General features: G+C 43.8%; 1 protein-coding gene and 1 long non-coding RNA gene across 3 annotated transcripts in view; one reads left to right on the forward strand and one right to left on the reverse strand.

The window, feature by feature from the left end:
* Positions 1-15,902, reverse strand: part of LOC136391341 (uncharacterized) — a 179,519-nt gene that overhangs the window by 4,861 nt on the left and 158,756 nt on the right. The gene's annotated exons all lie outside the window — the stretch shown is intronic.
* TAS2R60 (taste 2 receptor member 60) lies at positions 5,701-6,861 on the forward strand. The gene is given in 5 exon segments (XM_066366543.1): positions 5,701-5,960; positions 5,962-6,407; positions 6,410-6,477; positions 6,479-6,566; positions 6,569-6,861. Coding segments are annotated over 5 exon segments (1,155 nt in total).

Raw genomic sequence — 15,902 nt, forward strand, 5'->3', positions numbered from 1 at the left:
GTTCTTGCCAGTGAAATTTCAGGCAGCATGAGAGCTCATTGGAGGAGAAAAGCGAGCTTTTTCCTGGTGTTTCCAGGACTTGTGCATATGGGTGACTTTTTACTCCACCCGTCTGTGGACCAGAAAAGGGCCACATGTTGAACCTGACAAGCTCAGGGGGGACCTGCATGGTGGCCTTGCAAACTCAGAGACCTAGAGTAACCACACAGGATGGTCTGAAATGAAAACTTTCTAACTAAAAGCAGTTCATGGTGGATAGTCATGTCTTAACAGCGATATTTTTCCTCTCATCAGAGGTCCCTGTTTACCTTAATGGAGCCTATCTGTTGTCTTTTGCAACTATAATAATGTACCTGATTACATACCTTTGAAATGTAATCTTTTCCTGTTCTTGGGTTAGCCGCCCACTGGAGCAGAAACCAACAAACGTCCTCATTGTTATTATTATCATGTTAATTGTTGACTGGTAACTATCTATGCCTGCCTATGTAGAAGAAGTTTCAGTATATACATTTTTACTTTTTATGCACACTTCCAAAGACTTTTCCTCCCCTTTGCTTTCTCCTGCCTCCCTAATCTATCATCAGTGGGTTTCAGGTAACCCCTTCATGTCTTCCCCTTTGATTCTGATGTATAAAACAAGTGGTAAAACTGCCATTTTCTGGAGCATTTTCTCAATCTGTTGAAACTTAACTTCTAGGCAGTTGTCAACAGTTTGGCTCAAATAAACTCATAAAAATTCTTAACAGGTTTGGATGTTTCTTATATGAACACATCCAGAAGGTGGGCCTTAATATAGTATATAAAGGCTACTGAATAAAATATTAACCCCAGACGCGAAGGGTCAGGGAAAGTTTATGGTTAGGGGTAGAAACAAGGATAAGGGCATCTTTTATGGAAAAGTTAAGAAAGAAATAGAAGGTAAGAAAGAAATGAAGTACAAAATAGGGGCATTTTCAGTCACTCCTGGAACCTCTATTTTGTTAACATTTTCTTACATTTGGTTCTGAAAAAGAATAGGCAAATACAGGCCATGCAAATAGAGACAAGATGTCGTTGGGGTGGGAGAGATTGATGTGCCAAGGGAAATCACAGGGATCCTCTTTTCAAATCCTGGGGACTGGCCATGTTTGCTGGTAGTTAAGCTTTTTCATGAATCCAAGGAGAGAGCTTTCTGGATCTCTGGTTTCAAGAGAGTGGTTTGGCTAGAAAGGCTTTTCCCTGTGGACGTGTCCCAGCACCCTTAGGGGGAAACCGAGTCTGAGCAGAGCCTTCCTGGAAAAGATGTCTTCCTCGCCCTTCCTTGGTCTCCACGATGGTCGTCTGCTTGGAGTCGCTGGCTGCAGTGCTGCAGAATGGCTCTGCGGTGCTGTGTTTGGCAGGAAGTGGGTGTGATGCCAGAAGCAGCCTGCAGGTGACATGATTGTGGCCTGCCTGCATGGGATGGCCCTCCTGAATAACCTCCTGGCCTTCTTTTAGTTTTGTCCCAAAGTTTACTATTTCAACATCCCCTGTGGCTTTATCAACGCTCACTGCCTGGCTGGCTGGCTTCTACTGTGCGGAGACCTCATTCTCTCACCCCATCTTCTTCTGGCTCACGTGGAGGGTTCTTGGTCAGTGCTCAGGCTGCTGCTGATTCTGTCTGGTCCATCAACCACTGGGAGTACAATTCTGGTGCAGACAGTTGCCTCCCAGAGTTCCCATGAAACCGGCACCCTGGCTGATAGAATACAGACCTTCTGTTGGCTCATTTTCCTGCCTCATCTTGTGCTGGTGACATCCATTCCATTCTTCCTGTTTCTGGTGTCCATCCTCTTGTTCATGTGCTTATTGCCCTGGCAGTTGAGGGACCACATACCTGGTCCCCGGGATCCCAGCGCTCAGGCTCCCGTGATGGCCCTGAAGTCACTTGCCTTCTTTGTCATCTTCTTTACATTGCAGTTCCTGTCCCTGATGATTGTTGCTATGAAAATCACAAACTCCCAGGATCACTGGTGTGCATCTGTCTGCATTCCAGCATCCTGGTGCTAAGCAACCCCCAGCTCAGAGTGGCACTGAAGACAAGGCTTTGGGAAACCCTGGACAAAAGGCAGATCATCTCAGGTTATCAGCATCAATAACCTCTGTACAAGCCCATGAGTGGCAAGAATGCACAAGGTTTGGATGCTGTCCTCTCTTTTCATTTCCTTCTTTCTTTCCTACTCCCTCCATGTCCTATAAATCCTTTTTCCATCCTTCCCTGTTCCTACTATTTCCTCCACTGCTCCTAGTCTCTATCTGGGTCTCAAACCACCTTGGACTAGGATAGTGGCCTCATTTCCTCATAGGCCTCTCTCATTCTGTATGTGAACAACCTTAATAATATTCTCCGAGCATCATTTTGGTCTGTACACCTGTTACAGAGACCTGTAAAGCATGTCCATTGTCTCTCTGGTCAACCTGGAGCGTTCCATTTGTTTAATGCTAGCATGGATTGTCTCACCCTACTGCCCTCCTCACTGCTGCGCTCTGGGCTCAGTCTCTCTGCTTCAGTCCAGCAGAGCTAGCTGCCTTTCATCCACCCGTGTTCTTCCCTCCAGCCTGTGGTTGTGGGCCCACCTGGAATGTTCTTCTTTCCTTTCTCTGCCATCCTTTGCTCTTCCCCTCTTTTGTGCTTTGCTATGTCTGATGCCACCCATGGAGCTTTTCCGGTTGGATCCACTGAAGGCTGAAGGTGTATGTGAATTTTTTGTCAGTATAGGTTCTGTCTGGGATTTCATGTGCTTGCTATATGTTGAATTAAAACGAATTGTGTAATACGGAAATGTTTTTAACTTTTGGCCAACAGACAATAGAGAAGGAAAACAAAGGAAATTGGCTGCAGTTCTTAATTTTAACAATCCTACACTACCTGTGTGCTCACCCAGGAGGTGGAGCTTCACGCCCCCGTATAGGATGATATTCTCCAGCTTGAGGTGTCTGTGTCCCAGAGTGTGTACAAAATGACCCATTGGCTGTGGGAAGCAAAGCATGGCATCTTCAATTGCTACTTATTTTTATCTTGTCCTTCTAATTTCTATTTTTATGTATGTTTTATGATGTACACAATGTATTACCAAAGTAGTACATGCATATACTTAAATAAAAATGCATATGGTGGGATGCAGGTTTATAATTTATTATTATTATTTACTTATGGAGTTAATAAAAAGTACAGGGACCAATAGGCTAGAAGAGATTGAGAAAAGCAGTAGACACGGTTAAGAGAGATTCATATATTTGAGGTAGTCAAAATAACAGTAATACGGAACCGAGCAGAGTAGAGGTTGCAAGGAATTTTCAAACGGACAGCTGCATTAACTAACATTCTTACGTTATAATGCTAGCGGGAGGCTGACTTGTGGCAAGAGGAGAGAGAAAGGGGTGGGCAGAGATGAACTAATAGGGTGAGGAGTTTTTATGTGAAAAAAGATAAATAAGACTTTAAATGAGGAGGAGATTCTCCAATGCTGGAGAGGGGCCCAGGGGGTTTCCCAGAAAGTAGAGAGAGGGTGAAGCTGGGTAGAGGAGACTTTTGGAACTGGTTTGCAAAGCGTCTTGTTCTTTCTCTCTTTCTCTTTCTCTCTTTCTCTCCTTCTTTTTGTGTTTCCTCCTCTCCCCTTCCCCTCCTCTCACACCCCTCCTCTTTCCTCCCCCTCCTCCTCCTTTCTAGGCTCTAACTCATAACAGTGTAGAAACATTTGGTGGCTCCATCTTTACCAGTTACAACCCAGTATCTCATCCTGACTTTCAAGGCTTTCTATGATTTCTCCCCAGACGACCCCTTTCAACCTGGTATGCCACCATTCCCTAATGTGAGTCCTCTGCTGTGGCCAAACTTACCTTATTCCCTAGACGTAATCGCATCTTCACCTCCTTTACTGATGCCATGCCTCCTTCCTTCCAGTATGCAAGACATCCTTGTTGTCCCACCACGAAGGGGCTGCTGGTGAATTCTTCTGAGAATTCTTAGGATGGGAATATGATGACACATGACATTTAGAACCGCAGGAATCCTCCCCTTTTTTTAATCCCTCTGAGACAGAGAGCACTGAGTTGAGTGTTTTCCCATATGGAGAACCTACTTAGGATTCCTACAGCTACTACTCTCATGATTACACTTCCAAAGATTAGCTGTGAAAAATAATAAATTCTTAGACTTGGCTTCCACTTGGGTGTGGAAGGTGAAGAAGGAAAATGCAACAAACAAACAAACACAAAAGAATCACCATAAAACACAATGAATGTTTTAAATACAAATGATAATTCCTCCTTTGGCATTCCCTCAACCTGGACATGCTCAGTAAATGTTTGTGGTTTATGATTAGTACCTGAAAGCGCTGTGAGGGCAAATACCTAGTTCATTGTTGTAGCCCCAATGCCTTTCACAGGGTCATTATGACACAGAAGAAATGTGTACTGTTGTGAAATGAATGGAGGATTAACTCCACGTCTTTCCCACCGTATGAGCCATTGGAGTTGTAGGCAGTAGATGGGAGCAGATGAGGTTTCCACATTGAGGGTTTTGTGGTTGGCCAAACTCTAGAGCGAGGAGCCCACAGTTTGCCTCATTGCTCCTAGTTCCAGTAGGGAACAGCCAGATGCTATCCAGAGGAACAAGGGCAGGGAAGAGAGCAGTTGGGAACTCTGTCCCTGGAGATTGCATCAAGAAAGGCAGAATGGCTGAGTTACCTGAGTTCACCTTTTTCCTGTCCCCGGGAGCACAGTGTTCACTGCTGCTCAGCCTCCGTGTTGGAGGAACAGTTCTGCCTGGGCCTTTGTCCCGGGTGGACTGGGATCTGGAAAGAGAGGCTGAGTATTCTGCATTCTGTTCTCTCTCTGTGAGCTTCTCTGCACAGACCTGGTAAGGTATGGTGCTAGCCAGAAGGTGAAGGTACTCTGAAATACTCCCTCCCTCTCATGTTGCTCCACTCTGAGTGTTCAGGATTGCTATACTGGAGGCAGAACAATTTCTGCTTGTCCATCTCCCTGCAGCCCATTAACCTGCTTACACTCACCTGGGTAAGTAAGCCCTCATCTGTTTGTTGATTTATTTATTTACTATTCTTTGAACTCATTCTTGTGGAAAATGTGGCCATTGCTTACTCCACCTACCTCTGGTTAAAGTAGATGGCCTAACATTTGGTCCCTGGACCTGTCCTGCATCCCTAATGCTCTACTGAATTCTCCTTGGACTACTTCTGACTCCACAGGAGAGATGAAGTGAAAGATAGTCATTGTATTAACAATTACTTCACCACCTTAGTTATTTCTTACGTGTGTGCAGAGATTTAGAGTGTCTGTAGGGGGCGCATTCTGTGGATTTCCTTACCAGCTGCTGGCATATATATATGGTCACGTCTTAGGTGTCAGCTTTAAGAACCGTCAGCTGCTGTGGAAGGGATGCTAAATGCAAGGGCCTGATATATTATCCACATCAGTGTTGACATGAGCAGAAAACAGAAAGAACAGGCAAATTCACGGCCAGGTAGGAGGAGCTTTGAAACCCAGCCTAAACATTTGCATCCATTCTGAAGAGAAGAGCCTCTTTATCCTCCACAGGTAGCTTGCATTCTCTACTCTGTCCTCTGCATTTGAGGCAGCTGGAGGGACACCCATTATCCAGGACATTTCAGAGCAACCCCACACAAAGTCCTGGTGCCCACCTTGTCCACAGGACAGATGAATGGGAACGACATGGTTCCAGGACTTCCAGTGATGGATAAGGGAGCCATCACCTTGGGTATCTTTTTATTCCTCTTGTGTCTGGTGGTCATGGTGAGCAACAGCATCATCCCTGTGGCACTGGGCATGCAGTGGTTGCTGCGGAGAACCTTGAAACCTTGTGATAAGTTATTGATCAGCCTGGGGGCTTCTCGCTTCTGTCTGCAATGGGTGGTGATCAGCAAGAGCATTTATCTTTTCCTGAATCCAGGGGCCTTCCATACAACCCGTCCTCCAGTTCCTAGCCTTCCAGTGGGACTTCTTGAATGCTGCCACCTTATGGTTTTCCAGCTGGCTCAGTGTCTTCTATTGTGTGAAAATTGTTAAGCTCACCCAACCTGTCTTCCTTTGGCTAAAGCGGAAGGTGTCCGGGCTGGTTCCATGGATGCTGCTCGGCTCTGTGGGGTTCTCCGGCTTGAGCACCATCTCATTTTTTGTAGGCAACCAAAGCCTCTATCAGAATTATTTAAGAAGAGATCTGCCATCTTGCAGTGTCACTGGGAATACTGACTGGAGAATATATGAGAAATAGTACTTGTTCCCTCTAAAAGTTGTCACCTGGACAGTCCCTACCATTGTCTTCCTCACTAGCAAGGTTTTGCTCATCATGTCTCTAGGAAGGCATGCCAAGAAGGTCTTCCCATCCATCCCGGGGCTCACGACTCCCATGCCTGGGCCCACATCAGGGCCCTCCTGTTTCTCATCTCCTTTGCCATCCTCTTCACCCCCTTTTTCTCTGTCACTGGTGCTCAATGCGACAGGCGTTTTCCCATCTCAGGAACGCAAGTGGAAGATGGTGACTTATCTGTGCACAGTGGTCCACCCATCGTTGTCCTGGCGAGCATCTGCTGGCTGAGAGCTGCGCTGGGAGGGGCCGCTCCTTACGATGTGGGACATCCTGAGCTGCATGTGATCAAAACCCCTAGAGACTCTAATGCAGAAGGAAGGGGCACTGCTTCTTTCGGTCTCTTTGCCACGTTTCGTGAGGAGGAGAATAATGTCAATGAAACAAGATGTCAAGGTGAGATTGAAGGTCCTGAAATAGGGCCTGTCATCACTGATTTACACTCAGCAGGTGCGTGGCTGATTCAGCTGTCTTCCCCGTGGGACTTGATGTGACCAGGAATCAGGAAGCTGTTACTTTCCCTGTGGTCTAGCTCTTGGTGTTTAAAATTATCCTCCTGAAAAGCAGATGCAAGCATCCTGACACATCATGCGATGCTTATCTGTTGAGTCAGACCGGAGAAGATTTTTGGAACCTCAGTTGTCCCCTGGCTTCATGTTTTAAACTGCCTTTCCTTTTTATCGTTTTTTTTTCAAATCACTTATCTGTTTTCTATCTTCTGCAGTGAAACTCTTCGTCCTTCTGTGCAGTAACTCCTGGTGCCTGGATTCTCTTCACAGAGCGTGGTGTCCTCTGTGTGTGTGTGCGGCAGTGAGTGTTTTCTGGGGTTTGTGTTATCTGCAGTGGCCTTCTGAGACCCCTCTGAATGCTAGGTCATTATGTTGTGTATATTATTTATGTTCTCCACAATAGCCCAGTCTGCTAGTTGGTTTGGTAAGTGTTAAGATCTGCAGACCCAGGTGTGATTTCTTTTTTTTTTTTTTTTTTTTTTGTATTTTTCTGAAGCTGGAAACGGGGAGAGACAGTCAGACAGACTCCCGCATGCGCCCGACCGGGATCCACCCGGCATGCCCACCAGGGGCGTCGCTCTGCCCACCAGGGGCGATGCTCTGCCCCTCCAGGGCGTCGCTCTGCTGCGACCAGAGCCACTCTAGTGCCTGGGGCAGAGGCCAAGGAGCCATCCCCAGCGCCCGGGCCATCTTTGCTCCAATGGAGCCCCGCTGCGGGAGGGGAAGAGAGAGACAGAGAGGAAGGAGGGGGAGGGGGTGGAGAAGCAAATGGGTGCTTCTCCTATGTACCCTGGCCGGGAATCGAACCCAGGTCCCCCGCACGCCAGGTCAACTCTCTACCGCTGAGCCAACCGGCCAGGGCATGTGTGATTTCTTTTATGTTGACATTGGGACCTACTGACATTCTGAAATGGAGATGTCCCTCTACATCTGTCTGACCCTAGAGATTTAAGAAGAAAAAGACTCCTGGTGTGGTTTGGTGAAGAATGTAGACTGCTTTTCTGTCTGTCAAAGATCTTCTCAAACTTTCCTTAGCTCAGTTACCTCTTGAGCCATTCAAACTAATATCCCAGACGTTCCTCTACTGGCTTTAAAATCTCAGCCTCATTTACTCTGTTCGCTCTCCTACCCCTCTGCACCAGGAGAAAAGTCCCTGCTCAAAGAGTCCTACTTCTATCCAAATCTTCAACCTGTTCCCCATTATTGTCCTTCCTTTTTCAACAAATGTACCTCTTAACTTTTTTATTTTAATTTAATTTAATTTTTTATATTTTTCTGAAGTTGGAAACGGGGAGGCAGCCAGACAGACTCCCGCATGGGCCCGACCAGGATCCACCTGGAATGCCTATCAGGGGGCGATGCTCTGCCCATCTGGAGCATCGCTCTGTTGCAACCAGAGCCATTCTAGCGCCTGAGGCAGAGGCCATGGAGCCATCCTCAGCGCCCGGGCCAACTTTACTCCAATGGAGCCTTGGCTGCGGGAGGGGAAGGGAGAGACAGAGAGGAAGGAGAGGGGGAGGGGTGGAGAAGCAGATGGGCGCTTCTCCTGTGTGCCCTGGCCGGGAATCGAACCCAGGACTCCTGCATGCCAGGCCGACGATCTACCACTGAGCCAACCGGCCAGGGCCCCTCTTAACTTTTTTAAAAAATCCACTTGGCTCTCTTATTCCCTCAAGTGATCATCCTGCTAATTAGTCACTTGCCCAGAGTACCCTCACCGCCACCCGGTGGCCCCTGGCAGTCCTCTTCTGCTCTGCCTTCTGCTGAAATGTGTTTCAGAAGGACACACCTGAGTTCCCAATCCCTCCATGTGACATTATCCTCATTATGTGTCTCTCCTCCTCCTCTTGTGTCTCTGTAACATTTGCCTCTCTTGATAACATACTATTTCTTTAAAAAAGACAAACAAACTAGTTAAAAATATTTTTACAAGAGTAATACCTGGTCTTAGTAGAAGATATTTTTAAAAAAGGAAAGTAAATACCACTCATGCTTGCCCATCTGCATGTCTTCTCTTGGCTCCTGAGCTGCTGCATGTGGTGGTGGGGGTCTCTTTCTCAGCCTGCTATGCTTTTGAGTCTCCCTCCTGTCCTCCTGTTCTTTTTGACCGTTCCTTAGCCAGTCAGTCCCCTTTTCCCTTTGAGTTTACTCTGCTCCTGTTCCTTGGTGTTTACATCTACTCACACAGCTTCAGTTATGACCTTCATGTGAATACTTACCAAAGCCTTCACCTTCCTCAAAACTCTAAACCTATATTTCTTCTTGTTGCTGGGCTTTTACAGCTGATGGTCTCTGTGAGCACTTCAAACTCAGCAGGTCCAAAACATCTGTTCTCCTCCACCTCCTCCTCTTCCCTCCCCCACCAGTCCGTCCACGCTGGGTCAATCTATTCCTTCTATTCTTGATAGCTAGTGAATCACGCTTACTCCCCCCTGCGCACTTAGCCTTTCTGCCTCATCAGCAGCTAGTCTTCAGTTTCAACATCTGTTCTGTCTCTGTTGTCTGTTCCTTTCTCTCCATTTCTGTGGACCCTATTTTAGATTAGGCTGGCCTCCTCTCTCACCTGGACTGCTTTCATTTCTTCTTTACTACTTACTCCATTACTATTTCCCCTCCAACCCCCATCAAAACTACCATTACCAGGTCAACCTCCTGAAGGCATGACTAACCATTTTACCCACACCCTCATCACCTCTTAGTATTTGTCAGATAAAGCACAGGTCCCTAAACTTGGCATTCAAAGACCTCCAAAATATGGCAGTAATTGTATCTTTCACTGCTTCCATTCTAAGAGAATCCTATTTTGCAACAAAATTTGGATGATTCTTGTTCTGGACATACCTGGATTTTTCTCCCTGACATGCCCAAATGTGCTCTTCTCCTCACATCTATTAAAATTCTATTTAATTTCTCCCTCCCCCTTTAACTTTTAGAGGTTAATTTATATGGCTCCTGTTCAGGGAACTTTTCTGGATTTCCTCAATGCCCCAGGCTTTGATTTTTCTTAGCTTTGAGGACATATAAAGGGTGTTGCTCAGTTGTGACATGAATTCTGCCTTGTGTTGGAATGACCTGGGTAGTGGTTTTATTCTCCCCAGTAGATTTTAAAGTTCTATAAGGCATGGGCTGCCCAGTAGCCTTCTGTGTGCCCCCCTGCCCCCTCCTGCCCCCACCCCCATAGCACTTATATCATAAATACTTGCTACATTGAGCAGAATGAGTCTGTTGCACCTGGAACACAGCTGTAAGAACATAAGCACATACTCTTTTGTCTGTGTATTTCTCTCTACTACATTTTAATGCTCCTGTTTGATTTGTATTTTCCTCACTTGCTGGCTGGCTGTATTTGGAGGTCAAACTTATATTCTGTTTCTCTTTGATTTACAGGCAATGCAGAAATAATAAATGGGTAATTGAGAGTAAAACTTGCCTGATGTTGCTATGCCTTGACTTTTGTTCTTTCTTGAGCATTTACACGTTGCTAAGCAACTGTGAACCACAAGCTTTTAGCTCCTTCCTGTGGGGCTCTAAGTGAAGCCTGACTTCATCCTCTTTGTTACTAACCCCAGCCCCCTTTCCAGAAAACCTTCTATAAGCTTCTCTGCTCCTTCCACACTTCACATCATTAGCCTAAGAGAACAGAACATCTGCGGTAATGTGAGTGATCTCCCCCCCAAGTCTCCTTGGAGCTAGGACACACGGAAAAATAAAAGAGAAGCAGGGTTTCCTGTATTTTAAAAATGACTAGTAGCTTATTTTCATTAATTTTTGCCTGTATGCTAATTTCTTCATGCTTTATGATGGTATTAATAACTATCGTTTGTGAATGCCTATTTTGCATGAGGCATGGGGCTCAACAATTTATCATACCTTCTCACGGGTCACAATTTGTGCCTTGCCCTCTCGGGCCTGCTGGGAGCCTGGTGACAGGTCTAGACGCAATGAGAGGATCAGCAATGCCTCACAGTGAAACTATTAGAGTCTATTACAGGTTCGCAGGGAAGGGGTGACCAACTTCCTCAGATAAGGGAGGAAGAGTTGCCTCTATTGGTAAAGGATATTTGATAGAATTTAAGGGTTCAGGTTTCTAACAATCTACACTCCATTTTCCCCATAATCTCGAACTCCATCTTGATTAATCATCAGAAAACCCACATTTTTATTTTTTTATTTTTTAGTTTAGTTTCTTCCTCTGCCCTATCTTGTGTCTCTCAATTCCCTACAGGTTCCTCCTGAAAAGAGTTTTTCAAAAATTCACTTGCACAAGGACCTTCATCATAGGCTCCCTGTCTAGGGAGTTTGAGCTAAGTGGTTGATCTAAGACTGTACTTCTCAGATGTACACTTGGGTATCCCTTTCTGCATTGCCTGCGTGGATGTCTAGCAGGCACTTCAAACTTACATCCCAAACTGAGCTGACCTTTCCCTACTCCAACATGCTTCTCTCACTGTTCTTCCTGTTTCAGTGCGACAACTGCATTCTTCCAGTTGCTCTGGACAAAACCTTTGACACCCACATTCAATCACTCAGCACCTCTGATGCTAAACCAGTTAACCTGGTGCTGAACCATTTTTAGAGAACCTGCTTCTGGTGGGGGGGTTCACATGTAGTGAGCAGCTCCTTCACTGCAGTCTGTTGAAAGTCAACCTTCGACGTGAGGGTTTGAAAAAATTAGGGTTAGACTTGATCACTCAACTTTCAAAATGGACCCGTAGCTCTGCCCCTCATCACCACTGTGACTGCTCCTGCCCTGGTGCAGGCCACTGGTAGCTCTATTGCAAAAGCCTCCTGGCTGGTTTCTCAGCTTCCACTCTCATTTGCCTTTGGTCTGTTTTCGACATGTCAGCCAGCAGGATCCTTTGAAAGTGTGTCATATCATATCACCACTCTGTTATAATTCTCCATTTGCTTTTCAAACTAGGGTAAGAGCCTCCGTTTCCATAATGAACTAAAATGCCCTCTACGATTTTGTCTTCCGCCCCATATCTCTGCAGTTGTCTTCTTCTATTCCACCTTCCTCTCACACTGTTCCTGCCACATTGGCTTCCTCAGTGTTTCTTCGTCTTCCTCAGAGCCTTTGCATTGGGTGGTCTCTCTGGTTGGAGCGCTCTTCCCCAGATGTCGGGGTGGCTCCCTCCCTTCCTTCCCTTAGGCACTGTCATGACCATTCTAAACTGCAGTCCTCTATTTCCTGCCCCGGTTTTCATCCGCCATGATCTACTTTACTTATGTATATTTTGTATCATTTGTTTCCCTCATCCTAATGTATTTAGTGTATGTTTCATTCCCTCCTGGCAAGTAGAAGACACTCAATACATATTTGAGTAAATGAATGCATTATTTAATTACAATTAACTAGATTATTAATGCAAAAAATCATCATTTATAGACCTGTAGAAGTAATACTGGCTGCTAGAAGCTGAATCATCAATTGACAAGTCTCTTATAAATTCAAACACTGCGGGATTTGGGCTGGTGCACTCACAGGATATCCCAACTTCGCGTTTTCTGCAGTTGTCATTCGAGAGAGGAAATTGCCCCCATACCTCTTTTACATTTTATCAAGCATTTATTGAACACCTAGACATGGAGGTCTAGGTACTTGTCTTCCTGCTAAGTGCAATGGGGATATGAAAGTAGGAGCTAAGGATCTAAACATTCAAGGAAACCTACCACGTAACTTCCATTAACCAGTTAGAGGGATACAAAACGCGTGGGCTAACGTGACCATGAACCAAGTACTAACCCTTCACCTTTGACTCGGGTACTTAGAGAGTTCTAAAATGAAAACCAATCAGATGCAGTTGTCTAGCATTAGCTCTGTATTGTGTTTGGTCACAAATCTGTTATGTCTCTAAGTCACGATACTGGGGAGTTTCCTTCTATCTTTCATAATGATCTGTTTGGTTTTGACATTTCTTGATGTCACCGATGGCCTCCTTTTCTGAATTCCTGTAGACCTTTGGCCTGTATCTCTGGCCACACTTGTGTGATTCACTCAGGAGAAGGGGGGGATCATCTTGAGATTGAAGAAAAGATTGAAGAACAAGGGCTCGCTTGGGAGGAGACTTGTGAGGAGAACTGAACCTTTTGAAGCCAGGTCAGAGTTGTGAAGCAGGCAGTTAGCCAAGAAGTGGCTTCTGGTGGCTACTCTTGGGCTTGGCCTCTGTCACAGGCTTACAATGAATCTAAGTTCCAGTTGTTTGGATGGTTGGCATTGGTAACAGATACAATCTTTCCAAACTAGGCTTTAGCAGTGGACAGCTGAAGGTATTTTGAACTTTTTGTAAGCTGTGCTAACTGACATGTCTTTTAACTATAAATAATTCCTGCCCTGCACTAGAGCAACGGAAACCAAAGGTTGGGTTGGAGAGAACTGTGGGTTATGGCAGCTTTTTTTTTTTTTGAGAGCTTTTAGTTTTCTTTCAATAAAATTACATTATTTTTTTTAAACAAGAGGTCGAATAAACTATTTACAATACATTGGTTACATGATACCAATCACTCTCTATTTTGCTCAAGGTGAATTTTTAAAAAATGTAAAACTACTCCATTGTCATCAGAACTAAAGAGCAATAGAATTTGAGAGGAATGTGGATTTCTGCCTCCAGGGGGCGCTATCATTTTCATAAAACAAGGGATTAGGTTTGATAGGTGGCTTCATACCCTACAGACAAACTCCTTGGGAGCTCTGTGATTTGGGTCAGCACCAAAAGTAGGATCCCTCAGTGCTGTAGAGATCAGATTCAAGGCGACTCTTGTTCTTATTGCTGGAAGGTTTCAAACAGAAGGAAAATAGCTGGTCCAGGGATTTGGAATGAGAAAACACTTAAGAGTCTAACTCCTACTGCACTGTAATAGAGAAACCCATTACGAACCTGGGGAGAAAACTGCATTTCTCCCACTAAAGCCAATCACTCTGTTGTGTGAGTCAAAAACATTCTATTTTACTTGAAATATGTTTGATATTTTTTTTTGTCACATGTGTTATTGCAGTTGAGTTTATACTACTCTGTTATTTTGGGGGAGAATCATCACTGACCTTTAGCAGCAAGACTCAGATTTTCAGGGCTTCATCCAGTAAAACTGCAAGCATCTTTGTGTGCATGCCCATGTGCTTGTTTCTTCTCAGCATTTCCGACCTTAGGAAGGAAAAGTTTTCAATGCTTCACCATTGAGTATGATGTCAGATACGGGCTTGACATACATGAACAGGATATTGTAATGGTGAAGGATATAGGCTTTAAAGTGAGACTGCCTGATTGAATTCCTAGTTCTGCCACTTACGACAGGTGCAACAATGAGAAGTTACTTCTTGTGTACCTGTATTTTCTTATTTATAAAATGATGATCTTAGGGGGAGAGGGAGGAATGAAAGGAGGGGATGGGGGGAGGGGAGGGACAAAGAAAATAAAAATATTAAAAAAAAGAAAGAAAAAAATAAAAAAATAAAATGAGGATAATAAACAGTACCTATCTCATTGGATTTCTTTTTTCTCTTGCATTATTTTTAATTTCAAAGCTCAAATTTCCCTAGTAGGACCCTCTCAAGGCAAGCTTCCTGTGTCTTTTGGATGCGTCCATTGATTTTTAAAAACAGCTTTATTAAACAATAATTTGTATACCATACAATTCACCCATTAGTATTTCATTTCTTTTTTACTGCCAAATAATATTCTGTTTACTTGATATATCACATTTGGTTTATGCATTCATCAGTTGATGTACATTTGGGTTGTTTCCATTTGGGGCTTATTATGAATAATGCTGCTATGAATGTTTATATATAAGTTTCTGTTTGAAAATATATTTTCTTTCTTTCTTTTTTGGGGGTATATACCTAGGAATGGAATTTATGGATCATATGGTAACTGTGTAACATTTTAAGGAATTGCACCCAAGCAACTTTCGAAACAGCAGCACCATTATTTTGCAATGCAATAGCAAGGTCTGAGGGGTTCAGTTTTCCCCTCTTGTCAACACTTGTTATTGTCTGTTTTGTTTGTTTGTTTGTTTGTTTGTTGCTTTAACCACCCAAATGCATGTGAAGTGGCATCTCATGGTTTTGATTTGTATTTTTCTAGTGACTAATAACGGAGAACATCTTTTAGAGTGCTTATTGTCATTTGCATATCATCTTTGGAGAAATGCCTATGCAAATCCTCCACCCATTTTTAAATTGGGTTACTTGCCATTTTATTGTTGCATTGTAAGTGTTCTTTACACATTTTGGATGCAACTTCTTTGTCAGCTCTATGATTTGCAAATATTTTCTATTGGCTTTCTTTTCACTTTGTTGATGCTATCCATTGAAATATAAGTTTTTGTATTTTGATGAAATGCATTTTATCTATTTTTTTCTTTAGTAACTTATACTTTTGATGTAATTCCTAACTTGGCTTTGTCTAACCAAGATCATGAAGATTTACTCTTATGTTTATGTCAAAGAATTTTATAGTTTTAGCTCTTATATTTGGATCTATGATCCACTTTGAGTTCCTTTTTGTGTGGTGTGAGGAAGGGGTCCAGCCTTTTTCTTTTGTATGTGGATATCTAGTTGTCCCAGTGCCATTTTTGAAACTTACTGAGTTTTTATGAGTATAAAAAAGTTAATATATGGCCCTGGCCCTATAGCTCAGTTGATTATAGCATCATATATTCCAATATGCCAAGGTGGTGTGTTCGATTACCAATCAGGGCACATACAAGAATCAACTAATGAGTGTATAAATAAGGAACAACACATTGATGTTTCTTTCTCTCTCTCTCTAAAACCAAACAAACCCCAAATTAAAAATATATATATATATCTTAGAATAAAACATGGGGATACAGAGAGATGCTGAGTAAATATTAGTTATTATTTTATCATTTATTGTATTGAACTGTTATCATATGTTTACTTGTCTATCTTTCTCATGAGGCTCTTAATTTCTGTACTTGTGTGTCTGGCCTAGTGCCCAACAGACAGTACACATTGAACAGATTTTATTGAATGGGTGAATTATAAATAGGGCTTCTCAGCT

This window comes from Saccopteryx leptura, chromosome 2, assembly GCF_036850995.1.
Source record: "Saccopteryx leptura isolate mSacLep1 chromosome 2, mSacLep1_pri_phased_curated, whole genome shotgun sequence".
Classification (NCBI taxonomy): Eukaryota; Metazoa; Chordata; class Mammalia; order Chiroptera; family Emballonuridae; genus Saccopteryx; species Saccopteryx leptura.